The sequence below is a fragment of the Natrix helvetica genome (genome assembly GCF_964273705.1).
Source record: "Natrix helvetica genome assembly, chromosome: 14".
In the NCBI taxonomy this organism is placed as follows: domain Eukaryota; kingdom Metazoa; phylum Chordata; class Lepidosauria; order Squamata; family Natricidae; genus Natrix; species Natrix helvetica.
Window position 1 is genome coordinate 11,398,984 of NC_138564.1, and position 27,091 is coordinate 11,426,074.

The 27,091-nt window shown below is 46.5% G+C and overlaps 1 protein-coding gene across 8 annotated transcripts in view; it reads right to left on the reverse strand.

Moving 5' to 3' along the window:
• Window positions 1-525: 525 nt before the first annotated feature.
• Window positions 526-27,091, reverse strand: part of MTMR3 (myotubularin related protein 3) — a 50,472-nt gene continuing 23,906 nt past the window's right edge. For 2 of the 8 annotated variants that reach the window (XM_081966432.1, XM_081966433.1), the window contains exons 6-21: window positions 23,650-23,732; window positions 22,983-23,149; window positions 21,824-21,920; window positions 20,198-20,311; window positions 18,189-18,394; window positions 17,257-17,388; window positions 16,145-16,256; window positions 14,886-15,081; window positions 14,135-14,320; window positions 13,036-13,206; window positions 11,248-11,393; window positions 8,966-10,370; window positions 6,936-7,046; window positions 6,346-6,434; window positions 4,559-4,585; window positions 526-2,892 (exon numbers count right to left, since the gene is read on the reverse strand). In XM_081966432.1, the coding sequence (XP_081822558.1) occupies window positions 2,721-2,892; window positions 4,559-4,585; window positions 6,346-6,434; window positions 6,936-7,046; window positions 8,966-10,370; window positions 11,248-11,393; window positions 13,036-13,206; window positions 14,135-14,320; window positions 14,886-15,081; window positions 16,145-16,256; window positions 17,257-17,388; window positions 18,189-18,394; window positions 20,198-20,311; window positions 21,824-21,920; window positions 22,983-23,149; window positions 23,650-23,732 (3,414 nt within the window). In that variant the 3' untranslated portion in view covers window positions 526-2,720. The remainder of the gene's footprint in view (window positions 2,893-4,558; window positions 4,586-6,345; window positions 6,435-6,935; window positions 7,047-8,965; window positions 10,371-11,247; window positions 11,394-13,035; window positions 13,207-14,134; window positions 14,321-14,885; window positions 15,082-16,144; window positions 16,257-17,256; window positions 17,389-18,188; window positions 18,395-20,197; window positions 20,312-21,823; window positions 21,921-22,982; window positions 23,150-23,649; window positions 23,733-27,091) is intronic. The other 6 variants (XM_081966435.1, XM_081966437.1, XM_081966436.1 and 3 more) reach the window with 6 other exon arrangements.

Consider the following 27,091-nt stretch of genomic DNA (forward strand, 5'->3'; position numbering starts at 1 on the left):
GCCTTTTCGAACCACTTTCAACGTTCTCAGAAAACTGAATCTGGTTTAGGCTTCGAGCAACATGAAGGGGATTCCTTACAGCTCTCTAGGAAAATGAAATTGCCTGGTTAGCTTTTAAATATGACGGCCTTGAAATGAAGGGAAGAAAACCTCCAGACTGACCGACCCATTTCAGCAGGAGGAAATAACAGTACAAAGATTGGGGCAGATAAAAATTAGGAAGTAGCTTCAACAATTGTTCCTCTGTGCAATCTCTAAAGTTTATTTCATTTTTATTTCTATATTGAATCATTCTAAAGTATTGAGTCCACATTTGACAAAAAGTGAAAAATATAAAAGTAGTTTTGCTCCTTTAGAAGATCTATGCAGTACATTCATTCTCTCTCTATTCATTCTCTCTCTATTCATTCTCTCTCTCTCTCTCTCACACACACACACACACACACACACAGCGCTGGGTTTCCTGCTTCACATCCAATGGGAGAAAATATGGATAAAAAAAAGTGCTCCATTGATCCAAAAGACTAAGAGCTGCAAGCGTTTATTCACACTGTACATCACAGACCCTCAAAACCCGTATTGGGACCCCTTGGCACCTCTTATGAACTGCTGAATGTTAGGCCTCCTTTTCGGCATCTGCTTGTACCATAAAATCACACTGGCTCAAGTGCATCACACAATACCATTCCCCTTTTATTAATTCTTTTTTGTTCTGTTCGTTTATAAACTGTCTCGCTGCACACCAGTTGCATCGTAAAAGCATAGATTAGCCAGCTTTCTGTATGTCACTTCAACAACCTGTTTCCACGTTCCCAGCCTGGAACTGTAATACCTCTACTGATTTTCCCAGGGTGTTTCATTCCTTTGGGGGAGGGGGGCGGGAGAGAGAAAACGACACTGAAATTTTGTACCGGTCCTCCCACTTGGAAGCAGACAAGGAGTGCCAAGAAATTACACCCTGCCTGCATTAAGGAGATGGTTACGCGCTCCTGGCTAAGCGCTCCTGGAATTTGGATCCTTATTTTTAAAAGTCTTCCCTGCATTATTTTGTTCTATGCAAGACATGCATCCTTCACAACCAACCTGGGAAAACTGAAACATCAAGAACGAAAACAGATTGACATACATTTTCTTTCTTGGAATCAGTATGAAAGTGAAAACTCTTTCACAAGCCTCACTTTTATATTTCCTCCTTGGCAACAGGCTCACTAAACCAGTTTCCCTATGGAAGGCCAGTCTAGTTATTACAGCACAAATGCTTAGAATAGCCTAGGTGTTGTGTTTCTTGCTCTTTTTACGCCCGTTGTTATGTAGCTTGCTCTTTAGGGCTCTTGCAGAGCTTCATGCCAGGATTGTGAGCTTATGGCAGTTCTGGGTGTAGGAACCTCCCAGCTGGTAGTAATGAAGGCTAACGTTGCAGAGAAAATATATATGGAAGATGTTTGAAGCGGTGACACAGAAAGACAGGGATTGCATGTACCAATCTAAGCTCTCCAAGACAAAACCGGAGAGAGCAATAAGGAAAGAATTGATTCTGGATGGATTCAAGTATCTTATCACAGATTATAAACTCTCTATTGTAATTCTTCCTCCCGCTCCAAAACCATAAATTGAGCATATTTTAAAGAGAGCGGAGGAGGGAAAATACAAAATTTAGAAAAATAGGAGGACTCTTTATCAAATGTTGATGGGGTGACATTAACGAACTGAGCGGGAGGAAAACAGTTTCAGGTTGTTCTGGCCATCTCTTTTCCTAACGCCGCGTTTGGGGGGCTTCCCGCAAACCCACCTATTCTAACCAGCTCTAGAGCAAAGTAAAGCCATCCCACTCTTGCTTCATGGGGTTGTTTTGTGAAAAGGACACCTCAACGCCACCTGACTTTGCCCAAAGCCTATTGAGTGCAGTGAAGCAGCTCTACTTTCTGTGTAAACTAGGTTTAAAATGGGGGCAAGGAGAAGCATTTCAAAAGCTATCGTCAAAGCCTAGGCACCGATTCCTTTACAAAATAAAAATAAAAATGGATGTACAGAATTTTACATCGGGGGGGTGCCGGTTTAAAGACACCCCTTTCTCCTCTCGCTTCCCCTCAAAGCAAGCAGGCATCTCTTCTTAGCCAAGGCTTCTCTGCCCTCGGCCACAGAGGAGTGCCCAGCGTGGAGATCTGCAATCCACCCCTTGCATTTGGGCGACGGGCATAACCCAGCCCGCTCTTGGGAGGACAGAGAGGGGGAAGAGTCCTTTTGAGAAGGCCGTTTCCGTTTCTTCTAGCAGCAACAACTCTCCAAACAGCATGGGGCTGCTGGGAAGCCACAGGAGTGACTGAAAGCACTACTCCTAATGCTACAGGTATTCGTAATCTCTCTGGCAATTCACCTTCCTCTCCTCGCGCAAAAGGAGAGCAGCCTGCCTGCAGCACAGGGAGACCCCCCCACTAAACCCCTTGCACCCCTCTTCCTGCAAAATCCACACTAAATGTACATGAGAAGGATGGAAAGGGATTGGGAAGTAACAGTGGGGAAGGACTGCTCCTGCTCCGCCAGGATCTACCTACCCATCATCCTCTCTCTCTCTCTCTCTGAGCAGTAACCTGTACTTCCAGCTCAAAGTGCATTAGCTCCTCCGATCCTACCAGCTTTCAGTCCACCGGCAATCGGTGTGTCTCCTTCGAGGGAACAAAGGCAGCTTTGTCTCCTCCCAGTTTTCCTTCCAGGCTGGAGCCTCAGTTTGAGGTGGCAGCAATGGGTTTGTCCAGTTCGAGATCAAGGCTGGAGCTACTGGGGTGCAAGCTGCTGTAGCAGGTTTTGCAGACCCGGCTGGGTTCGAAGAGCTGTTGGCTGGGGACCGGCGCCTTCTGGTTACAGCAGCTGGAGCAAAACACATTTCCACAATTCCTTCGGTCAGAAACGGGAAGGGGAAAAAACAAAACAAAACACGAACATGAGTTTGCAACGCAGAAAGTCAATTTCTAAACAAGAACAGCCTGGTTTAAATTAGGCAGAAAGGAGCCCTCCTGGAGGGAGAACCACCCCAGGTGTGAAGGTCTGCGTTCCTTCAGGGATGGGCCTATTCCTGCAATGCAAGGGGGTCAGGAGCAGGAGGAGGCATAAAATCCCTTTCGGATGGTCAACGTGTCTTGTGCTGCCTGCAATGGGACACTTGAGCTCTGCCTCCAGGTGATTTCCCCAACATTAATACCAACCGATCCCGGAGGATGGCGAGCAAATCACGTGGCCTGAGAGAAGCTGTTAGGACTCGGGAGGGAGGGAGTCCACTGTAGCCCACCGAGGCTTCAGCGCCAGAAAACGTGAATCCACCATGCAAAGTCACACAGCAAGCAGCCGCAAGGGAAAACAGCCCATGGGTCGTGAGCGATGTAGCAGCGGAAGGACTGCCTAGTGGTCAATCAGCAGGGGGCATTCTAGCACATGCACCTGGTCTGGGTCCCCCCGAGACAAAGCGCCCTCCTTGCTTATGGCGCCACTTTCTCAAACGGAGACAATGGAGTGAAGCAACGCCTTTCGCGTTTCATCCCAAAGTCTTATTCCGAACCTTAGGCGGCTTTCCTAGAGAGATGTGATGCTAGAGAAAAGGATATCACAGAATAAGTCCCCCCACCCCTCCAACCCTTTTGATTTAATCTTTGCAACTTGGCTGTAATTTTGTTTTATGTTGCCCATAATCTAACTGCAAGCAAAAGGGAGCTTTAAAAAAAAAAAAAAGGGGGGGGGGGGGAAACTGACCCCTGGTGAATCAGCCTTCAAATATGGAGCTAAAATCTTTCTATTAGGCTAGTCAAGCTAGGCTGGAATAAATGATTTCAGAGTTTTCTTGTGCATTCAAACAAAGAAAAAACAAAACAAAACAAAAACAGCGGGAGGGGAACTTTGGTAAAACAGAAAGAAAAACATGATCCCAAGCAAAAACTCTTTTGTTAAATCAGGATTGCTGATTTAGGATGGAAGAGATCACAGCAGAATCTCCTGCTGTGGGACGAGAGGTAATTTCTGAGATATTTTGAGAAGCAGAGGCTGTTTATGGAATCCTGCCACGGTATATCTCAAAAATATCATATTGCCCCCAAAGAAAACCCAGGCCCACTAATTGGTTCCTTTTGACCAAATCCTCAAATTGACTGGTGGGACTGATAGAAAGGCCAGAGTCCTTGATAAAACTATGGACAATACTGACTTTTTACCTACATTTTATCCCTTGGAGTTTGTTTAGCTCTTTTATTTGCTTTTAGATTTGGGACTGATTGTTCCAGAACCTGTGAGCTACCATCAGCTGCCCCATGACTCCACAAGACCAAGACCATAATAATCTGCTGATGGAGCAGTGTAGATGAGCCAGCTGCTGTTGCAAGGGAAACATTTCACAGGTTAAGACAACCCCCAACGTTAAACAAATAGCCATGGATTCCACATCCTATTGGCTGCTTGTGCTTTATGACCTGAGAAAAAGGAAGGCAGAGGGGTGGGGTGGGGGAGGCAAATGTTAGTCTGGAGAGCTGATCGGAGAAATGCGGACAAGGCAAGAGAGGCCGATGCAAATGCTCACCAAGTCTGATCAACACGTTCAGGGTCCCTGCAGGGAGGGGAGAAAAAGCTCAGAGCTGACACTAAACCAGAGAAGTTTAAAAAATATAACTGGCGCCTTTGGAGGGTTTTTTTTTTTGGCCTAGAGTGGGGAGCTTGCGGCTCTCCAGATGTTGCAAGGTGCAGGTCCTGGCAACCACAGCCGGCGTTACCAATAATGAAAGATGCAGTGGTGCCTGGAGGGCTTTGGCTTCCCAACTTGCCCTGCGAGTGGCATTCTTAAAAAAAGAAACCGGTCACTTCCCCGTATTGCACTTTATAAGGAAATACTCTGCACGGTGAGCTCTGGGGAACACATTCGGGTCAAAGATTCTTACACACCTCCATTATCCATCGGTTGAGGCAGTCTGCTATACTTCTACACAGCAGCTACTCTGAGCTCTTCTATTTTCCAGTCAAGAAGCATGGCAAGAAGTCATGCAGAAACACAGGTGGTCCCCAGTGAGAGCTGTGCTTTAAGTAGCCTGTGCAATCCAAAGTCTAAGAAGACTTTGTGAGCTTTAAATCAGGATTTACAGCAAATTTACAGATCCACCAAGGAGTCCGGGGCCCTGGACAACTAGGAACGGTTGCTAAGGTCACTAGCGGAAAATGTTGGCCAAAATTATTCAGGCAAACAAACCCAACAAGGGAGCTGTTGGTCAGGACGCAAACAGAAATCCAAAGAGGCAAGACTGGGAAGATGATTTTCCAATTAACCAGTCACAACAGACCCAGGAAGGCTCTGGCCCAACCTTCACTTCGACCGTCAACCAAACGGGCTGCTTTTCAGGCGAGCTACTCTCGGCCTCAGGCCCACCCTTGCAATGTGGAGAGTAAATCGACCGTTGACTTACCTGAACGGTCCTTCTATAGTAAATACAGATATTCATGATTGCAGGGGTCTGAAAATATTTCCAAGAGAAACATTTGAAAGGATGCTCTATCCACAGAAGAGGGAGAAGGGGGGGCTTTTATTCATAAGCCAGAAAAAAAACCCAGCAGATTAGATGAGGGAAGTGATGAGAGCTAAATAGATATTTGCTATGGGGGAGAGTTGCTGCGGCCAATGGGGATGATGGAAGCACCGGAGAGCAACATCTGTCTGCTGCCCTGCTTGCTGAACAGCTGGATGTTTACAATACAATAGCAGAGTTGGAAGGGACCTTGGAGGTCTTCTAGTCCAACCCCCTGCCTAGGCAGGAAACCCTATACCGGTTTCAGACAAATGGCTATCCAACATCTTCTTAAAGACTTCCAGTGTTGGGGCATTCACAACTTCTGGAGGCAACTTCTGTTCCACTGATTAATTGTTCTCACTGTCAGGAAATTTCTCCTCAGTTCTAAGTTGCTTCTCTCCTTGATTAGTTTCCACCCATTGCTTCTTGTTCTGCCTTCAGGTGCTTTGGAGAATAGCTTGACTCCCTCTTCTTTGTGGCAGCCCCTGAGATATTGGAAGACTGCTATCATGTCTCCCCTGGTCCTTCTTTCTCTTAAGCTAAACATACCCAGTTCCTGCAACCGTTCTTCCTATGTTTTAGCCTCCAGCCCCCTAATCTTCTTTCTTGCTCTTCTCTGCACTCTTTCTAGAGTCTCCACATCTTTTCTACATCATGGCGACCAGAACTGAATGCAGGATTCCAAGTGAATGAACAGCTGGATGTTTGGCTCAGGAGCTGCACTAACAGGGACGGATGTCTTCCAGAGGTCCAAGGGCCTAGTGGCAATTGCAAAGTGCTGTCTCGGGGAGCGCATGGGGAGGCACAATACCTGCAGTGGTGTTTTCTGCTGACAAGCCAGAAGACACTGTCACAGCCGTAACAGTGCGCAGCCAGGTGATCAGGCAGCCACCGTGTCACCTGCGAAGACAAGACAGCCCTTGCTTTCAAATGTAACACCGACACATGGGCATCAAAGCAACGGGACAACAGCGGAAAAAACGAACGGATTGAGAAGCTCCAGCGTTTGGGAGGGAGGAGAGAAGAGGAGGAGGAGGAGGAGGAGAAGGAGGAGAAAACACCTGAAGATTCTTCTGGCAGAGGAATCCCAAGCCCAGGTGACTCTCGATCTCTGACAAAGCCATCGCATGCTCCCTTCTCTCTGCACACGCCTGCGAGCAAACGCCCAACTCCCCAAATGGCTTTCGTCACTTCCCAAAGACGCAGAGCGGCAAGCAAGCGAGTCTTTGGCACGGGCAGAGAGGTGGGAAGGCTTTTTGAGTCGGCTGCAGAGTCAAGGAGGAAAGCTTATCAAGACCGGTGTGAGGACCAGAGGGAGGGAATCACAGAGCGGCATCGTTAGTATGTATCGTGGGCTGATTAGACAAGGAGAGGGCGCAGGAGACGGATGGAGGCCTGTACCTCTGTGTCCTGTTTATCCACCTGCTCCCAGCTGGCTTCAGAGAAAATCTCTGTACTGCAGCGAGACAAGCAGTTGGGATCCGGGTTGCTTTCTGAGTCAGGCACTGAAGTCTGTTGGCAAACAAACACAGCTGAGCATAACCTACTCCCAGTCCACGGAAGGGGTTAGCAGCTGAGAACGGGGCCTCTTCCACATCTGCTGTGGGGAGCAATCAGATCAGAGGTTGGGAAAAGCGGGGTGGGGAAACTGATGCTATCAACCTCTGGAACACGGCCTCCCCCAGAACAGTCAGGCTGCTCTGTCTGTCTGTCCTGTCTGATCTATCTATCTATCTATCATCTATCTATCTATCTATCTATCTATCTATCTATCTATCTATCTATCTATCTATCTATCATCTATCTATCTATCTATCTATCTATCTATCATCTATCTATCATCTATCTATCATCTATCTCTCTCTCTCTCTCTTTCTGTTATCTATCATATATCTATCTATCATCTATCTATCTATCTATCATCTATCTTTCTATCTATCTATTTATATTTCTTTCTATCTATCATCTATCTATCTATCTATCTATCTATCTATCTATCTATTTATCTATATTTCTTTCTATCTATCTATCTATCGATCGATCGATCTATCTATCTATCGATCTATCATCTATCTATCTATCATCTATCTATCTATCTATCTATCTATCTATATTTCTTTCTCTATCTATCTATCTATCTATCTATCCATCCATCCATCCATCTATCTATCTATCATCTATCTATCTATCATCTATCTATCTATCTATCTATCTATCTATATTTCTTTCTCTTTCTATCTATCTATCTATCTATCTATCTATCTATCATCTATCTATCTATCATCTATCTATCTATCTATCTTCTATCTATCTATCATCTATCTATCTATCTATCTATCTATCTATCTATCTATCTATCTATCATCTATCTATCTATCTATCTATCTATCATCTATCATCTGTCCATCGATCCATCATCTACTATCTTTCATCTATCTGTCCTTATCCATCTGTCCATCTAACTATTAAAAAAAACTTACAGTGAAAGAAGATACATACATGTTGCTATCTGAAAAGCAAAGAACCATCTTGAAGATTTCTATCAACCTCAGCAGAAAGTATACTGAGAAAACTTGGGACAAAGAATTCAGCAGGGAGGGGATCCTGGCCAGACGACGGTCTTACTCAGAGGACTCAACAGATTGCTGCTTCTGATCTAACTTGTTAGACCAGCCAGCCAGCTTTCTAACCCCCATTTCCTTGTTACATGAATGCAGAACCGCGCTTCTCAACCTTGCAAAATTTATGATGTGTGGACTTCAATTCCCAGAATCCTCTGTTCAGCTGAACCAATTTCTGGTTTATTTGACAAACCTGATTTGGGGAAGTTTGCCTTAACCAAATGGGAGAAACTAGTTAAGAGGCTGGACATGCTGGAAAAACACCCCCTTCCCCAAACGAAAGAATGAAGCCACTGTTAAAAATGATCTCTCTCCCCAATCAAACATTTACTGGTGAAAGACTCCTTCGAAATAAAGCAGTTAGCCTTTTAATTAGCCCTGAAGATGCCCCAAATGATTTAAGAACTCACCCCAAAGGACCAAACCAGAAAGCTGTTTCAACTGGGTGGCCCTCGGTGCTAGAGATCCTGTGCTCTACACCGGGGACGGGGGAGCAACAGGATTTCCCCCTCCCCAATGTCACCTATCCTCTTTAAGTTTTTGCTTTCTCATTTCACCTTAATTGTTTCATGCTGTCTTTCTTTTAAACCTTGTCATCATTTTGTAAGGCGCTCGGCGTTGCTCCAACAGCGAGAGGGGCAGCATATAAATTCAATAAATAAAACCAACTCAACCAGTGATAAGTCATTGATTGGCCGCATGTCTCAGGACAGCCTTCGGTTTGGGGCTGTTCTCTGTGCTGCATTTCTGCCCTGCTTGGCACACGCCGAGCCGAGCCAAGAAGAAGAAACAACGGCTGTATCGACTTACCACTTCATCCCCGTACTCCCCGTTGAAGCGCAGCGAGCTGTTCAGGTACTGGCTTTCCAAGCGGCTCTTCAGCTCCTGCACTTGCTTCTTCAAGCTCTCCACCTCCTGCTGGTGCCCGCTTTCAATCTGACGGAGGCGCTGCTGAATGACGTCGGCATAGATGGGCATCCCGTCGTCATCCAGGTGGTTCCGGGCAGGCTGCTCGGGGCTGCCCGCTGTTTGCTGCCGACCTGGGATGGCGTGAGCCCACTTGTGGTGGAGGTTCCGTAGATGCAGCGGGGTGGAGCTGCAGCTGGCGGGGGAGGTTTGCCGGCCGAGGGGAACTTTCAGCCTGCTTTCTTCCCCGTTCAGGCAGTGCCCGTTGGGCGCGGCGTATTTCTGAGGAGCAGGAAACCCTGCCGGGCTCTCGGACGCCTTGTTCTCGGGCGCCAGGTCTCCATTGCACACCACCTCTTTGTAGTCTGTTAAAGGCAAGGCACACGGGGAAGGGTTGCTGCTGTAAGGAGTCCTATTTAGAGCTGCGGCCAACTTGTGCGCGTCCATCAAGTCCTCCCTCTCCAGCCGATTCTCCAGCGCCTGGGAAAGATCGTTGACGTTGTTGTCCGTAGGGTGACGCCAATGGGGAGACGCCTTCTGGGCCCTTTCAGCCCTGCCTCCCGTTTCTATGACGGTCTCGGTCGAGCTCTCCATGTTTGGTGTGGCCGCCTCAAGTCCTACAGGCAACGGTGGGATGGGATGGGCAGGACTAGGAGCATTTTCAGCTTCTGCTGAACTACTATTAACACCCTCCTCCTCCTCCTCCTCCTCCTCCTCCTCTCTTGAAACTTCGCTATTTCCAGGATTGTCCCAAAAGCCAAGTGGCAGCTCTCCCCCCTGAGTTGGCTTCTGGACCGTGCAAGGGGCAGCTGGGCGACCCTCCTCTGGCCCTTGGAGCTCAGAAGCACCCTGTGATACCACCTGTTGATTAGAAACTGGATTGTCTAAGGCTTCTGCGTCCGCGTCGGACTTTTCGCAAACAGTGGGAGAACCAGCCAGGTGTTCAGCCCTGCGCTCCTTGTCTAGCGTGAGATCCCCTTCTCCTTCCTTCCCTGCCCTTTCCTGACTACACCTCGTATTCTCCTCAAGGCTCCCTTCTTCTTTGGTGGCTTCTTGCAAGATGTTTTCCATCTGCCCTTCGGCCACCGCTACCGAAAGCTCCGCTCCAATCAGAGTCCTGCCTTGTTTGCCCAAACTTTCGCCCTCAAAGAGGTCGTCTCCCGGGTTCCCGAGGTTGCTGAGCTCCAGGGATCGGCGATGTTCCTGCCATTTCTCGTTGAGGCTGGGGTCGCTGCTACGCCGGTTGGTGGGGGCTACGCTGCTGTCACAGGCTGTGGTCAGATTGTCAAAGGACCTGGTCTTTGGTAGCCTGCAGAAGAAGATGGAGAGCCATCAAAGGTCAGTTTAACTTTTGCATCAAGCTCTAATATGAGAGGCTGTGAATCGTTGGTGGACTTTCTACATGCTAAAGAGATGAGATGGTTAACAGAGGGCTTTGGAGGTGTAATGTTTAACTTAATCTGTTGACTGCTCTCCCCCTCCTCTCTCCCTCTCAGATAGATGATAGATAGATAGATAGATAGATAGATAGATAGATAGATAGATAGATAGATAGATAGATGATAGATAGATGATAGATAGATGATAGATAGATTGATTGATAGATGATAGATAGATAGATAGATAGATAGATAGATAGATAGATAGATGTGCTATAAAAAACAAAAAGAAGTAAATTCTCTTCCCCTTTTATGTGTGTTTGCATTTGTGTATGTATGGGTATATATACCGGTACACACACACACACAAACACACGTAAAAGGGGAGGAGAATTTACTACTTTTTCTCCCCCCCACCCCACCCAGCCAGGGTAGATCCTACCTGTTAAATTTACTTAAACACTTTTCCCTCTTTTTTCTTTGTACACTATTCCCTCCCCCCCATTTTTGTTGTTAGGGTTGAATGTTTGCTTTGGTCTTGTTTCACTTTGTTTGTTTTTCTGTTTTGTATTTTACTTTTTAGGATAAGACAATAAATCATCATCTTTCTTTTTTAAAAAAACAAAAATAAAAACGTAAGTCTAACTTTCCAGTAAGTTTACGTTCAACAGTTGCGATGTCGGCAATTTGTGGGAGAGGGCTCTTTTCTGCCAAGCAGTGCATTTTTACACATTTTATGCCCCTGCTGTTGGTTCAACGTGTGGACCGTGAATGGAGGACGGCCAATCTCCTGCAATCCAAGCTCACCTGCCCAGAGGCTGATCCTCAGGGTTGGAGCCTGGGACGGGATACGGGGCACAGGTGTCATCCACAGGGGTGGAAGGTGAGGAGCAAGGCAGGTACACGGCACTCCACAGCATTAAGTTGCGCACATGGCACACAGGATACAGTACCTAAGAAAGATGACCAGAGACTGAGCCCGAGCCGAACTTAACAAGCCTGTTTAGCGACCGCTCGAAGTTACAACAGCACTGAAAAAAGTGACCTACGGCCATTCTTCACACTTACGCCCATTGCAGAAATCCCACGGTCACGTGATTTATATTGGAATGCGGGACCACTGACTCATATTTACGATGGTTGCAGTGTCCCAGGGTCACCTTCTGGCAAACAAGGTCAACGGAGAAGCCAGGTTCACTGAACAACTATGGGACTAACAACTGCGGCGACTCACTTAACAAACGTGGCCAGAAAAGTTGTAAAATGGGGGGAAAGGGGGCACTTGACAGATTTCTCGCTTAGCAACATACATCTGGGGCTCAATTTTGGTTCTAAGTCGAGGACTAAGGCTGCAGTGGTAAAGCATTACGAGGTTGAGGTTATACAAATTGGTAATTTATTATTATTATTACTACAGTAACCTCTTTGGTTATGGATTTTTCCTTCCCTGGTTATATTACTGGCTCAAAAGTTTGGGAAAGGAAATTTCAGGCACATTACGATTTCTGACACTGACCCCTGCTGGTCAGTATCAGTATGACAGATACTGTTTATTGCTGATGGGTTGTTTGCCATGTTCGGTCTGGGCGACTCTCAGCTGTTGAGTGTAGAGAGACGCACGGAAATGTTAGTTAGAAATAAAAACCTGCCTTCCTTTAATCGGGTACGACTGTAAAGCGATATCTCCCCCCCACAACTCCAAAGAGGGTAGAAATAACCAAAAAAAAAAAAAAGCACCAATGGAGAAAAATAAATTAAGGCTGGAGGAGGCCCGAGAAGAAACCACTAACTAACTGTGTGGCTTCCTGGATGACTTCAGTCGGTGTGAGGGAATGAGCACCTGGAGAAGGAGGACGGTGGGGCCCTGGGGGTGATCCTGGCAACAGCACCGCCATGGTTTTTTTTCCAAGGAGGCGGCATTTGAGAGAGAAGGCCAAATTAGGAGAATGCAATCCCAAGCTGTATGGGGGAGGAAGGAAGAGGTTCAGTGGGGAGGGGGTGAGCCACTATGGCAACTTATGTGAGCTGGGGACTTCAACAGGTCTATAGCGTGGCTGGCTCAGGAATTCTGGGAGTTGAAGTCCACAGGTTGCAAAGCTTCCAGAGTTGCCCACCTCTGCTCTGGAACCTGTCAGGAGGTAGCAATAGCACTTAAGACTTAGATACCACTTCGCGGTGCTTTACAGCCCTCTCTGGGCGTTTTAAGAGTCAGCCTCTGGGTCCTGATTTAAACCCACCTTGGAAGGATGGAAGGCTGAGTCGACCTTGAGCCAGTCGGGATTGAACTCCTGGCAAGGGGGCAGAGTTAGCCTGCCATACTGTTATCTATTACGTTAGAAGTTATAGCTTTAGTCTGGGAAGATTCTGTCCGTTGGGTACAAGCAAATAAAGGATTGAACTTGGCTGGATTTCACTGCCAATGCATTGTGTTTGGGCTGAGGGGGCTGGGGGGGGGGGGGGGCTGACAGCTACCTGCATCCTCTGCTGAACCTGCTTCACAGGGCAATTGTGAGAGTCACACAGGGAAAAGGGGGGAACGGACGCTTAGGTCCCTTGGAAGAAAAAAATAAAGGATGAATCAAAACCAGTACATACAGATTCAGATTGGGAGGAGTAAAGCAGGTTTTTGAAGGCTTTGTTTCCTCCCCGCAGCAGGGACCACACTGAGCAGGTCCTTTCTTGGGTGTGCTTCTCGCCTCTCTCCTTCGCGTTGTTGCACAGGAATGTACCAAAGAGGCAGGAGTAAGTGTGTTGCACCAGCTTGACCTACAAGAAAGGAGAGTCCTGGGACCTGGGCTGGCAGAGATAATACATTATCTTGTTCACTTGGAGCCCATCGTGGTCTGGAATGACACACATTAATAGATTCAACCACTGGCCTCCACCCACGGCAGAACGTCTCCATCTTTGATGAGATGAACTTTTAAAAAATGTTCACGGAAGTACACAGAAAGAAAGAAAAATAAGCCATGCACTATTAACTACGACTATCTAAGAATAGATAGTACTATCTATCTAATTCGACTATCTAAGAAGTGGTTGAAAATAAGATGATGAAATCTACAAAAATCCTCGGGACGTTATCCTTCTGTTTTTAAGATGTGCCTCATTCTGATAGTTTGCGTTAGAAATTGGTACACAAGACCTACACCTCTACATAGTCCTACTGAACAGTGATTGGACCTACATCAAAACTGCCGCTTAATAGATCTTCTCACTCACTTGGAACACTAAGAATATTCTTGGATGATGAATTATTCAACTGAAAATGTCTCCCTGGGAGCTTAACACAAAGAGTTGTGAAAATTCAAACTGTTGGAGCAACGGATGCAAAGTCCTCTAGTTTTGCTTCTTTGAGACTTTGCCTCAGAATTTGCCGTTTTAACCGTTCTTTTGCTGGGGGATATCTCCAGGGAACCCACAAGTTGCAAGATTTTTGTCCACGGAGGGTGCAGCTTCCTCTTACACAATGTACAACCCACAACAACGGAACAGACCGTGTCAAAGATTTAAGAGAAGAGCCTGAGAATGCGATTCATCAAGCAAATTCCCCCCCCCCCCCCGAGTGAACAGCCGAGTTAGGGATGAGCTGAAGCCCTCCTTTTACTCCAAGATCTGGACAGTCAGATTGTGTAGACTCAACACATCAAAACTGTTGAGGTGGGAATTATCTGTGGGAAAAATAATCACTTACAAGGAATGCTTCGTTAAACTCCAAGGAGCAAGGGAACTGCCTCTGGAGTTGGTGGACGCAGTCGAGCCACTGCAGAAACACGGGGCAGCGTTCGTTGAGGTCGTCCGAGTTCTCGCCGTGGCCACAGCGGTCTGCAAACTTATGGCCGAAGTCCAGCCATTCCATCTCCACCAGCACTTGGAAACCCTGTGGGAAAACAAGCCCACCCTCTCTTGATCCACTGGATCCAAGCCACTCTTGAGAGAACCGTGGCTGATGGAGATTTACATCAGGGAGGGGAGTCTGATCTTTGCCACTTTTAAGACCTGTGGACTTCAACTCCCAGGATTCTCCATTCCCTGGCTAGGGAGGAACTCTGGGAGTTGAAGTCCACAGGTCTTGCACTTGTCAAAGTTGGACACCCCTGATCTACATGGAAACAAATCGTCACGAAACCTCTGGGGAAGTGTCAACACACCAAGGCTGCTTTAGTGCAAGAAGGAGGGCTGTGTGTGTGAATCACTTCTGGTTACGTCTGCAATATATCACTGTCACTTGGCCTTCCCCAAAGTTAACCTAAGTCCCCTTCCGGGCTCCACCTCCTTTGCTCATCCTAAGACACAACTTTCTGTCTCCCGATACTCTCTAAACACCTCCTTACTCTGCCTTCCCTCCTTCCAGTGAGCACCACTGCAACCGTTCTGCCTCGAAGCCTCTTCTCAACCCAAAGCCGAAGGTGTCCCCAATCTAGACCTGCTCTGGAGTGACAAACCTCAACGGTCCGGTAATACGGATCCAGCAGCAGCTTGGACAGAGCCACGATCTGCGGGGTCCGATCCCAGCCATCGGAGCAGTGAACCAGGACAGGCCGCTGGTCTCTGTCCACCGCGTGAACCACCAGGAGGGCTGATTTCAGAAGCACAGAGAGATGCTGGAGCCACTTGGTGCTCTCCAGAGCCGACAGCCAGCTGCAGAGGCAGACAAGAGGACAACCTGACTTTACAATAATACAATACAATAGCAGAGTGGGAAGGGACCTTGGAGGTCTTCTAGTCCAACCCCCTGCCTAGGCAGGAAACCCTATACCGTTTCAGACAAATAGTTATCCAACCTCTTCTTAAAGACTTCCAGTGTTGGGGCATTCACAACTTCTGGAGGCAACTTCTGTTCCACTGATTGTTCTCACTGTCAGGAAATTTCTCCTTAGTTCTAAGTTGCTTCTCTCCTTGATTAGTTTCCACCCATTGCTTCTTCTCCTGCCCTCAGGTGCCTTGGGGAATAGCTTGAGTCCCTCTTCTTTGGGGCAACCCCTGAGATATTGGAAGACTGCTATCATGTCTCCCCTAGTCCTTCTTTCTCTTAAACTAGACATACCCAGTTCCTGGGTATGTTTGATGGGCTGTTAGGACACCGGGGGTGGGGAAGGGGGCTTTCCTTGAATGAGGGTCACTGCTTGGCTCGGATTAGTGCAGAGGGCAAAGGAGCCTGAGATAAAGAAGGCCGAGGGATGAAAATGTTTATAGGTAGTCCTCAATTTGCAACCGTTTGTTTAGTGGCCATTCCAAGTTACGACGACACTCAAATAAGGGATGTTTTTCAGGCTTACGGCCCCCTGCAAGCATTCTCAGGGTGACAAGGCCAAAATTCAGATGCTTGGCAACAGATTCGTAGTTATGACGGTCGCAGCGTCCCGTGGGTCATGTGATCCCCTTTTGCGTCTCTCTCTCTCTCTCTGACAAGCAAAGTCAACGGAGAGAGCGAGATTCACTTAACAACCTTGGGGATTCACTGTGGCAAGAAAGATCGGAATGTGGGGCAAAACTGACTTAACAACTACCTGGCTTAGCAACGGCGATTTCCAGCTCAAGTGTGGTCTTATGTCGAGGACTTCAACTCCCAGAATTCTCCCACCCAATTATGCGGGTGGGGCGATTCTGGGAGTTGAAGTCCGCAGCTCTTAAAGTGGCCAAGATTGGAGACCCTTGTAGTAAGGCATGAAGGGAGGAGGCGTGGAGTGGAGGGGCCACTTACTTTCCCGGGTCCGGCATCTGTGTGCAGAGCAGCCTCAGGGACTGAAAACTCTTCCGGATGGAGTGGATGTTAGCCATTCCCATGAACACCACTTCACAGTTGGGATAATACTCTGTTCGAAAGCAGAGAGAGAAGCAAAAGCGACTCAGGCACATCCAATCTTTCTGACTGACCGCAAGTGAACTTGGATAATACAATACAATACCATAGCAGAGTTGGAAGGGACCTTGGAGGTCTTCTAGTCCAACCCCCTGCCTAGGCAGGAAACCCTATACTGTTTCAGACAAATGGCTATCCAACCTCTTCTTAAAGACTTCCAGTGTTGGGGCATTCACAACTTCTGGAGGCAACTTCTGTTCCATTGATTAATTGTTTTAACTGTCAGGAAACTTCTCCTCAGTTCTAAGTTGCTTCTCTCCGTGATCAGTTTCCACCCATTGCTTCTTGTTCTACCCTCAGGTGCCTTGGAGAATAGTTTGACTCCCTCTTCTTTGGGGCAACCCCTGAGATATTGGAAGACTGCTATCATGTCTCCCCTAGTCCTTCTTTTCATTAAACTAGACATACCCAGTTCCTGCAACCGTTCTTCATATGTTTTAGCCTCCAGTCCCCTAATCATCCTTGTTGTTCTTCTCTGCACTCTTTCTAGAGTCTCCACATCTTTTCTACATCGTGGTGACCAAAACTGAATGCTGTATTCCAAGTGTGGCCTTCCCAAGGCCTTATAAAGTGGTATTAACCCTTCACGTGATCTTGATTCTCTCCCTCTGTTGATGCAGCCTAGAACTGGGTTGGCTTTTTTGGCAGCTGCTGCTGCTGCCAGGATGCCTTCCTGGGTTCACTGGCACTGGGAGCAAATAACCATGGGGACGTAACGGCTAAGGGGTCAGCATGGCAGCTGGAGAGGAACCCAGCTCCGCCCTCTCTGGCATCAGTTGCAACAGGAGGGAAGGGGGGGGATGACGACAGGCAGGGCAGATCCTCAACATTTTGACGGCATTGTCCTTCTTCCTGAATTACCGACCTTTCTGAAGCTGGCAGGGCCGAGTCCGGACATGATTTCTGCCTCCTTTGAGTATATAAATGCATGAGAATTTAATCTTAAGACCTACCTGGACATTCACAGCCCCCTCCTTTGGCTCTGTTGGCGACTGCGGCTGTGTAGGAGCGTGCATCTAAGATCAAAAGCTTCTGAGGCTGGATGGCTAAGCTTTCTGCTCCCGAAGCATTGGAAATGGAAGAATCTGGGGAAGGAACAGGCGAAATAAGAGAGACAATGACAAGGTAGCTACCACAAACGGGCCTCTTTCTCCCTAACGCTCACCCATTTCATCAGTGTTTCTCCATCTCAGCTACTTTTAAGATGGGTGGGCTTCCACGCCCAGAATTCCCCAGCCAGCATGGCTGGTTGGATATTCTGGGAGTTGAAGTCCTTCCACTTTAAAATGGCCAAGGTTGCCATTTTACACTGCTTTATATCAACCTGGAGCAGTCCAGATGTGCAGGGCTGCTTTTTCCAGAATTCCTAGCGAGCGCAACAAGGGGAGCGGCAGTCCCGATGGATGTGCAGCAGGCCAATTTGGAAGAAAAGTCTTTAGTTTATCTGGTTGTTAAAAGAGACGGTGGAAGAGTCGTACCTTCACACTTGCAAGATTCTGTTCATGTAGCTTTACAATGAAGTGGAAAGCAAGAGCCCTGGTGGCACAGTGGTCAGAATGTAGTATTTCCAGGCTAACTCTGCTGACTGTCAGCAGTTCGATTCTCACCAGCTCAAAGTTAACTCAAGCATTCCATCTTTCCGAGGTCAGTAAAATGAGGACCCAGATGGTTGGGAGCAAAGGCTGACTCTCTAAACCGCTTAGAGAGGACTGTAAAAGCACTGTGAAGCGGTATATAAGTCTAAGTCCTATTGCCAAATAGCTCCTCAGGTCCTGCTTCCTGCCTGGCCTACCTGGGAAGGCTGATCTCGGTGGATGTTGGCCCTTTGCATTGCGTAGACAGCCAACCTTTTGGACACAAAGTGAGGTTACCAAGTTGAGCTTACCAAACTCTGCGTCGGAGAAGTCACCCCCATTGGAGAACTCTCGCGAGCAGTTCCCATTCATCAGTTTACCGCTGCTCGACTTGGAATCGGAGGCACAGGCTTTGGCCACCGACTGGACAAGATGTTCATCGTCAGCGTTTCTCCAGCCCCACCAGCTGACCTCGGGCTGCCCGCAGCGAGAAATGACCGCCCCGTTGTTCTGGTGCCTGCATGGAAACAAAAAAACAATCCAGCGGCATTGTAACAGGAATTAACTGCAGGTCATACGTGCACGTAACAGGAACTAACTGCCACAGAGGACAAACAAGGGCTTAAAGAGTAGGGGTCCTCAACCTCCAGGCTGTGGCGGGTTTGAAACTGGGCGGCAGAAGTGGCAGGACAGCGAGTGTATGCAGCTCCGTTCGTGCAAGCGGCAGGTGGGCATATGCGCGGCTCGTGCAAATTGAGCTCTGCGCTCGCTTGGCCACTCCTCAAGTGGGATCCCCCACCCTCCGCTCCCTCGCCGAAGGAAAAGCCAGAAAGTTGGGGACCACCGACTTAAGAGCCTTAGGAAGCTCTCTGAAGAATTCCAAAGGTAGTGTAGCTTGTCTATTTAACACGATGGTCTGTGCAACAACTCTCTCAATATTGGCCAACATTGTGATAAAATGCACTAACGTCCGCTGGGATTTAAACAAGTTTTGTGGATATTGGCGAAGGAACATGCTGCTTAGATATATCTGAATACTTAGGAGGATCTGCTTGTTTTCCTTTTTTGTGAAAAAAACTACCAATGAACAGCACACCCGTAAAACATTTTAAAAGTATGCAAAGAGAAAGAAAAAACCAAAACGAAAGACTGAATCAGCTTTTGCAGAGGAGTCTGAAATAACCCAGAGCTATCTAGAACTCGAGGTCAGCCGACAGTAGCTGAGTCAATGCTGAATAGCAACGTCAGCGGTTTGGACCTACCTTTTGTTCAAAAATGAGAGACCCACTGAGGGACTCATCTAAAGTTTACCTAACCTGCGAGAAAGTCCAGAGTCAGTCCCTTCCTGGACAAAGGACACCCGAGAAACGTTATAACGATCCCTTGCGGACTTCTGCTCTAGGTGATCATCCATTTCTACCAAATGAAACAGCATTTAGCTCTGCCCCTCTGAGCCTGGATTTGTAGGAGGAATCGGGATCTCAACAGCCTGAAAAATGCCAGGGTGTTAAGAAAGGGGAAAAGCTACTCTTCTTACAGAAGGAGAAATTAACATGTGTCACACTGCTGCTTTTACGACAAAACTATCCTTAGTTTTAACAGGGCAATAGCCTGTTCAAAAGCTTTTTTTTTCCCGTTTCGTCTTTGCAGGAATACAGATAGTCCTCGACTTACGACCACAAATTGAGCCCAAAATTTCCATTGCTGAGAAAGGAAGTTTTTAAGTCAATGTTGCCCCATTTTACAACCTTTCTTGCCACAGTTGTTAAATGCGTTACTGCGGTTGTTAAGTGAATCTGGCTTCCTCAGTGACTTTGCTTGTCAGAAGGTCACAAAAGGGGATCAGATGGATAGGAGAGAACAGAGCAGAGAATTAGAATAGAATAGAGTAGAATATCGAATATAGAACAGAATAGAACATGGAATAGAATAGAACATGGAATAGAATAGAACATGGAATAGAATACAATAGAATATAGAAAAAAGAATAGACCTTTGGACACTACAGCTGTCTTAAACCTGAACCAGTTGCCAAGCGGCCAAATTTTGATCCCGTGTCCAAGGAATCCTGCAACAGACTTAAGCATAAAAACTGACCATCGGTCGCTTTTTTCAATGCCATTGTAACTCCGGTCGCTAAACAAACAGTTGTTAAGGCAAGGACGGCCTGTATCAATCCTCTGAAAGGATGTCCACTTTGACAGCAGAAGGCCCTTCCCAGAAGTCTCTCCGAAATCCGGCCCTGGGATTCTGCGAACTGACCCCGCAAAAAAGCGATTCTCTTTAAGATGCCAGAAAGACGCTTCCGGGAAGGCCTGACCTGTAAACCACCACAGGGATACGCTTCCAAGATCGGAAATTGGCCACGCTTTCCAGCTCTTTGTCCGTTATCCAGACAGGCACGATGAGTTCTTGAGGGTAGCTGCTGCAGAGCCTGCGTGGAAGAGAAGAGACGAGCCACGTGTGAGCAGGCACCTCCTGCCTCTCCTTCCACCTTGCCGCCCACGTGAAACAGCAACAAGGAAAAAGCAGATGCACGGTAAAACTAAGCAGCTTTCTCCCCTCCGTTTTTGGGCTAAAGCAAGATCGGTTTGTTCACATCCTTCCCTGTTCTGCTTAGACCAGGGGTGTCCAAACTTGGGAACTTTAAGACTTGTGGACTTCAACTCCCAGAATTCCCCAGCCAGCCATGCTGGCTGGGGAATTCTGGGAGTTGAAGTCCACAAGTCTTAAAGTTCCCAAGTTTGGACACCCCTGGCTTAGACCTTTGTAGGAATGGACAACTGATTCAGCCATGTTTTCCTCCCCCGCCCCCCTCCGTTTTATTCCAGTTAGGTTTTAAGTCACAACAATCAGTTTCAAATAAAAAAAAACACCACATGTGAAAACAGCTGTAAAAGAGAGGGCGTGGACCCTTGCAAGTTCACACAGCAATTGCTTTTTTTGTTAAAAAAAAGGTAAATTTGCACCACTTGAAATTCAGAAGCAACAGGGGTTGAGAAGAAGCATTTAGGTAAATGACCCAGCATCAGAGAGCAGCACTGCAGGTTCCAAGTTTGCAAAACGTTTTTTTTTAAAAAAAATTCCCCACCTTTATTATTTTAATAAGTAACTCCAACGCATCTACCTTCTCCTATTTTTCCCCCATCTGAAATGTGTAGGATTGACTCTGACCGGCCTAAAGTCACCCAGTTGGCTTTCATGCAGGACTAGAACTCACAGTCTCCTGATGATTTGCCCAAAGTCACCCAGCTATCTTTCACGGCAAAGGTGTGATTGGCGCAGTCAGCCCCCTCCGGCTTTCATGCCTAAGGTAAGACTAGAATTCAGAGTTTCCTAGTTTCTAGCCTGGTGTCTTAACCACTAGGCCAAACTGTCTCTTTCTCAATCAATAGATGATCATTAAAAAAACCCGAAGCTTTTCTTTCCTGTCCCAGTCTTCATAGCTTCACTTCCTCAATCTCGGCAGGCAGCTTCCATTGGGGGAAAAGCAGTGATCGTTACTGTTTCTCACTGTGGTACAATAAGAGTTTCCGGTGTAGAATTTATTGAATAGAACTGGCTAAGGCATAACTCACTGTTGGGCTCTCATGTGTATTGAAACAAACCAAACCAAACCACAGGACGGCTAAAAGCCAAAGGCAGACTCAAAAGCTTTTTTTTTGAGACCAGAAAGAAGAGAGAGCGATAGTTGGATCCATCTTTTCACTGATTAGCTTATACAAGCTTGACGGAACATTGACAATGGAACACCAGGTTCCTTCGATCTGGAGGCATTAAAAGCTGTTCCCAAAATGTCAAGTTGCTTCGAATAATTAGCAGAGTTGGCATGCGATCACAGCCAGGGCCACGTACAGCTGAAATGCCCAGAAATGTTGGGCTTTGACGAGAGCAGATGGTTTTCTGAGGGGGGCAAAGCCTTTGTGATCATCTAAAGGGCGCTTACTTGTACTTCTCATTGATGTTGGAGATCCGCCAGGCATTGTTCATGTCAAAACCCATCCGTTCCACTTCATTTTTGAATCTTGACGTCACGTGCTCCCCTAGACATCGGAAGAAGAGCGAGAAGCAAGCGGAAACCATGTCTATGTTTGCAGAGGGAGATAGTCCCCAATGACTGAGCCTTCCTGAACTCCTCTTCACTCTTGAGTCTATTCAGAACTTAGAAAAGCTTATTAATCCTGCCTAACAGCAAACACAATGCTCCATAAAGTAGACATGTCCATCCTTGACCACTTTAAGACTGGTGGACTTCCAACTCTCGGAATTCTGGAGGCTGAATTCTGAGAGTTGAAGTCCACGGGTCTTAAAACCGACGAGGCTGTCGATGTCCCTGCTGTAAAGACAAAACATGCAAATCTCTTCTTTGCTCCCCTGGGCCCTGAAGGGAAGCCGAGCAATTCCTGGCACAGGATAGTGCCATGAAGGAAGGGCAATGCAAATGCTAACTTTGCATCCAGCCATGTGCCGTTTGGCGCTCCACAAGGTCAAAACCCTCATCTCGTGCGCAAGCCAATCTTCCAACTCCAATGCAGTACTCCAAAAGATCCCTTCCTACCAAGAGTGCCCAATCGTGGTAACTTTGGCTTTAGGAACTGTGTGTGGTGCAGGGGTTGGAATGCAGGATTGCAGGCTAATTCTGCCGACTGCTAGGAGTTCGATCCTGACTGGCTCAAGACTGACTCAGCCTTCCATAAAATGAAGGCCCAGATTGTTCGGGGCAAGAGGCTGACTTGCAAACTGCTCAGAAAGGACTGTAAAGCACTGGGAAGCGGTATATAAGTCTAAGTGCTAGCCCCCTGGACCTGTGGACTCCAACTCCCAGAATACCCCAACCAGCCAGCCATGAGCAAAATGGTGATCACGTGACCCCGATGATGCAACCACCAAGCACCTGAATTTCCATCATGCAGCCTTTGGGATCTGATGGTTAAGCGTAAGGACCGGTCATAATCCACTTTTCTTTTTTTTTAGCATGGTTGTAAGTTTGAATGTTCGCTAAAGGAACGGTTGCAATTTGAAGACTGCGTGTCGTGTGCCAGGTAATGGTTGTTGTAAAAAAAACGAACAAACTTGTCCCAGTCCCAGCCAAAAACCCATCGTACCTGGGCGGCACAAATCGCCATGTTGCTCCTTTTCACTGGCGTACACCTCCATGCACCAGGCATGGTAAGCGAAAGAGAAAACGTCCTCTATCTTTGAGGGGGGGCGGAGGGCGTTATTCAGCCTCTTCAGCCACTCTTGACACTGCTCAAAAGTCGAGAACTGGCACCTGCCAAATAAAAAAATAAAAAATAAAAACCCATGCAAAAGCCAATAAAAGGAATGTTTTAACTTCGCAAATATGCAGGATGAAATGAAGGGTTCAGGTCAGAGCAGACCAGAAGGAAATTCTCTATTTAGGAAGAGCTTATTTTAAAAATAATCATTATGACCTCCACGCTGATTTTCTGGTAGGTCAGGGGTCTCCAAACTTGGCAACTTTAAGACTTGTGACTCCCAAATCCCAGAATTCCCCAGACAGGCCGGCAGATAAACTTAACAAATGAATAAAGGATGGGATAAATAGTGAGCCATTATTTTTGACATCCCAATGCCATCCGCTGATAATTTAAAACTTTTTGAGATTATTCTGCCAGTATTTTGCTGGGGCTGTTAAAGCGTAATTCCTAATGATTCAAAAGGCAGGTGTATTCATTTTGAGGGAGGGGAGGCCACCCTTGCATTAACTAACATGAAATACGGACTGGGTTGTGCAGGGACCGTACACACCTGATGACTTTGCAATCTTTGCAAGTCAAGTGAAGCTGGAAAATATCCCGACACTCCACGCTTTCGATGAGCTGCAATGGAACCTGTGATGGAAAAGGTGACATAGATTTACTCCCGAAAGGCTAACACCCATTTTCTCACAAGGATTTAGTAGACAGCTGGAGCCCTGGAACGAAACATTACTCACACTGGCAATTACTGGTAGCACTTCCCTCCCATTATGTACAAGTATCCAAGGTTAAATCAGGAAGTAAAGCGATGCATAATATGGCATGTAGACGCATTTCTCATTTTGATCTAAAATCCACTTCTGATGAAACGGTGTTGCGTTCAATTCTACTCTAAAACTCCCAACATTTTAGTATATGTCTCTGAATTTGGCCATCAGGAATGAGGACAGTTGACAGACACAAGTGTCTATGGAAATTCTAAATCATCGAGGTCACGGTTACCCCAAAGGAACTTTTCCAAAAGGCAATTGGACTTTCTTGGGGTTTTTTTTTCCTTGAAAACATTTCATCTCGTTCTCATCCAACGAAATGCCTTTGCAACCAACATCTATCTTTCTTAAACAGCTCTTGCCTCACTAACTTTCAAAATTACTCTGAGAGCTCGAACAAAGCCGAACTATGGGGAAGAGAAGCGGCGTTTCAGAAATTGAGAAAGTGTTTGCAAAACTTCCCCACATTCAAGTCTAGCTTGACTTCTCCAAAGATATGTGACGGGACTTCCCCAAAGACTTAAAAGGGTGTCCAGGCTCGCATAGGATACTGTGGCTTTGTTACACTGCACTACTAAAGTAGATGAATTAGGTAGAAATAATGTAACCTTATTAATGATAATCCATCAAATTAAAAACCAAACAGCCCAATGCCGTCGCTTGGTGGGAATCAAAGCATTCAAAAACCCCAAACCCAATTATAGATAGTCCTCAACTTACAACCACAACTGGGACCCGAATTTCAGTCACTAAGTGCTGCAGCCATTAAGCAGATCATATGACCTGACTCCATTTTAGAATCATGTTTACCCATGGACATTAAGTCAATCACCATGGTCACTAAATGAACGGGTTGCTTGTTGGAAGCCAACATCGTGACGGTCAAGGTTGCCAAGTGACCGAATTCCTGATTGTGTGTGTGTGTTGCATGTTGCAATGGTCATAACTTCGAGCCGGTCATTCCCCCCCCCCTCCTGAAACTGTCATAATTTCAAACCATTAAACAAAACGAACGCATATAAGTCGAGGATGACCTGTGTTAGAACTGACTGACCAGTTGGGTGTCTTGAGAAGGTGGCTGTCGCCCAGATAGCCACTTTAAAAGTGAAGTCAAAGGCTAAACTAAATATTCTAGTCTTCCTCTTGACTTCTTCTTTCTAACACTCTTTGTTTCCTCGTTGACGGTTACAGCCCCCTCCGTTGTCTCTTCCTCTGCTCCTTCTTTCCATCTGTTCCGCTTTCCTTCCTTCTGAGCAATCCCCTTTGTGTACTTCATTCCTCTCCATAAAAGTGGCGTATTGACTCCCTAGGAAAGGGTATTTCATGCTCCTTCGGATAATGCCTTTTTGCCAAGCATTATATCCCATTCCCCCCCTGCCCCCCCAAGCAATCTCCATGCTGAAAACCACCACAAATCAAAACATACCATGCAGGTTCAATCATTGGTGCCAGCCTCCAATAACGATTTGCTGAATTTTGTTAGCAAAATGCAGTGTTTGATAAAATAGTGAATCGAATGTTTAGAGGGGGGCGGGTGGTGGGCATGTAAATCCTTTGGAAATGGGAAAAGAAACGACTTCCAGGAGAAAGAACAACAATAAAAAAAAAAAGTATGCCAGGATAAAAGCCAGCAGGAAGGGAGCATTTTAGAAATTTAGACGGGAATGACAGGGACGTGTCAAAGAACGGAATTGAAAATGGATGCTACTAATTGTCTGTGACTAAGGAAAATTGGTGAAAAGGAAAGGACGATTGTGAGAAAATGGAAAATAATAGGCTGCTGCAGGTGTAGATGCTGTAAGTGGAGAATAAGGATGTGGTTTGTTTAGGAAGACCGTTTAATATCAGCGTGAAGATTGCATCTGTGCCCAGCAATTAGGAGAATCCTATGATTGGCTCCTCTAAATTGGAGGTCCATAAATTGGATTGGGGGGTGGTGGGGAGATTGTAACTTTATTTTCACTCTTTTGTTTTGTGAATTTAAATGTACTTTTCCACAAAGGGGGTCCTAGGTTTCAGATCTCAAGGTGGCCCCAAAAGATTGAGAAATTCTCTCTTACCCTCCCCTCCCCCCCCAAAAAAAAATAGGTAGCAAGGGTGAAAGTTTGACTTAAATCAGGAGTCTCCAAACTTGGTAACTTTTAAGACTTGCGGATTTCGACTCCCACGGCTGGCTGAGGAATTCCGAAGTTGGGGAGCCCTGGTTTAGGTAACAAAAGCTCAGAGAGACCCCTCCCAAAGTCACCCCTGGATGAAGCTGACGAGGCCTTCCAAAATTGAGAGGTGGGATTCATGAACAAAAAAGCTTGATGGGTGTGGCAGAAGTCAGGAAGAATATGGCAAAAAATAGTGAATGATCGTGGTGCAAATTAGATCTTGTCCCGTTTCTCTTTCTTTGTCTTATCTTAATCCTTTAATTTCTTTGACTAGCTCTTCTTAACCCCTTTTCGTCTTCGTAAAGACGCTTCCTCCAAGAGCCGGATTGGTCCATACGTTACCAATTACCTTCCTGGTTATGAATGAGCATGCAGAACTAGTCAAGCTTACCCCTGGCATTTCACAGAGTCTAATCTCTAGGAATGTGGATTGCCTGTAATTAAATAAACACTCTCCTAAAGATTATTTGAAGCTTCTGAACTGGCTGCGTACTGTGGCTGGGAAGAGTCACTTTGGGGGAAATGCACGAGTAAGGGAATTAAAAATTTCAAAATTAAAACCAAATAGGAGAAGACAGACGATGGTGTAATTGAACGTCAAATCTGAACCCTTGCAACGGAGGGAACCTATCCAAGGCTTATTTAGATCAAACCCAGTTCAAATGCGTAACTTTTGGGAGTGACTTAATTTGGACAACCAAGAGAGAGGCCTCTGAAATTCCATGCGTGCATAAAGTATCCTTGTTGAATGTAGTTGTTGGGCGTGTCAGCACTTCAGGGAAGGCATCATTCCGTGAGTTGGCCACTTGGTCTACCGAATATTTTATTCAGGTATTTATTTATACAGGAGGCAACTTCATGCTCTGACATGATCCATGCACGCCTGCCTATGTCGCAAGCCACGGTCAGCGCATGTTCACTGTATCCCAAGCGAAGGTGCGGCAGTACAAATGCTAAGCAATGATGTTCTACTTACTGAGATCTCATAGGCAGCAAACTTACAGACATTCTAATGAATTGCAAACAAAAGGACAAAATTAGGGGGAATCCAAAGATGGGCTTAAAA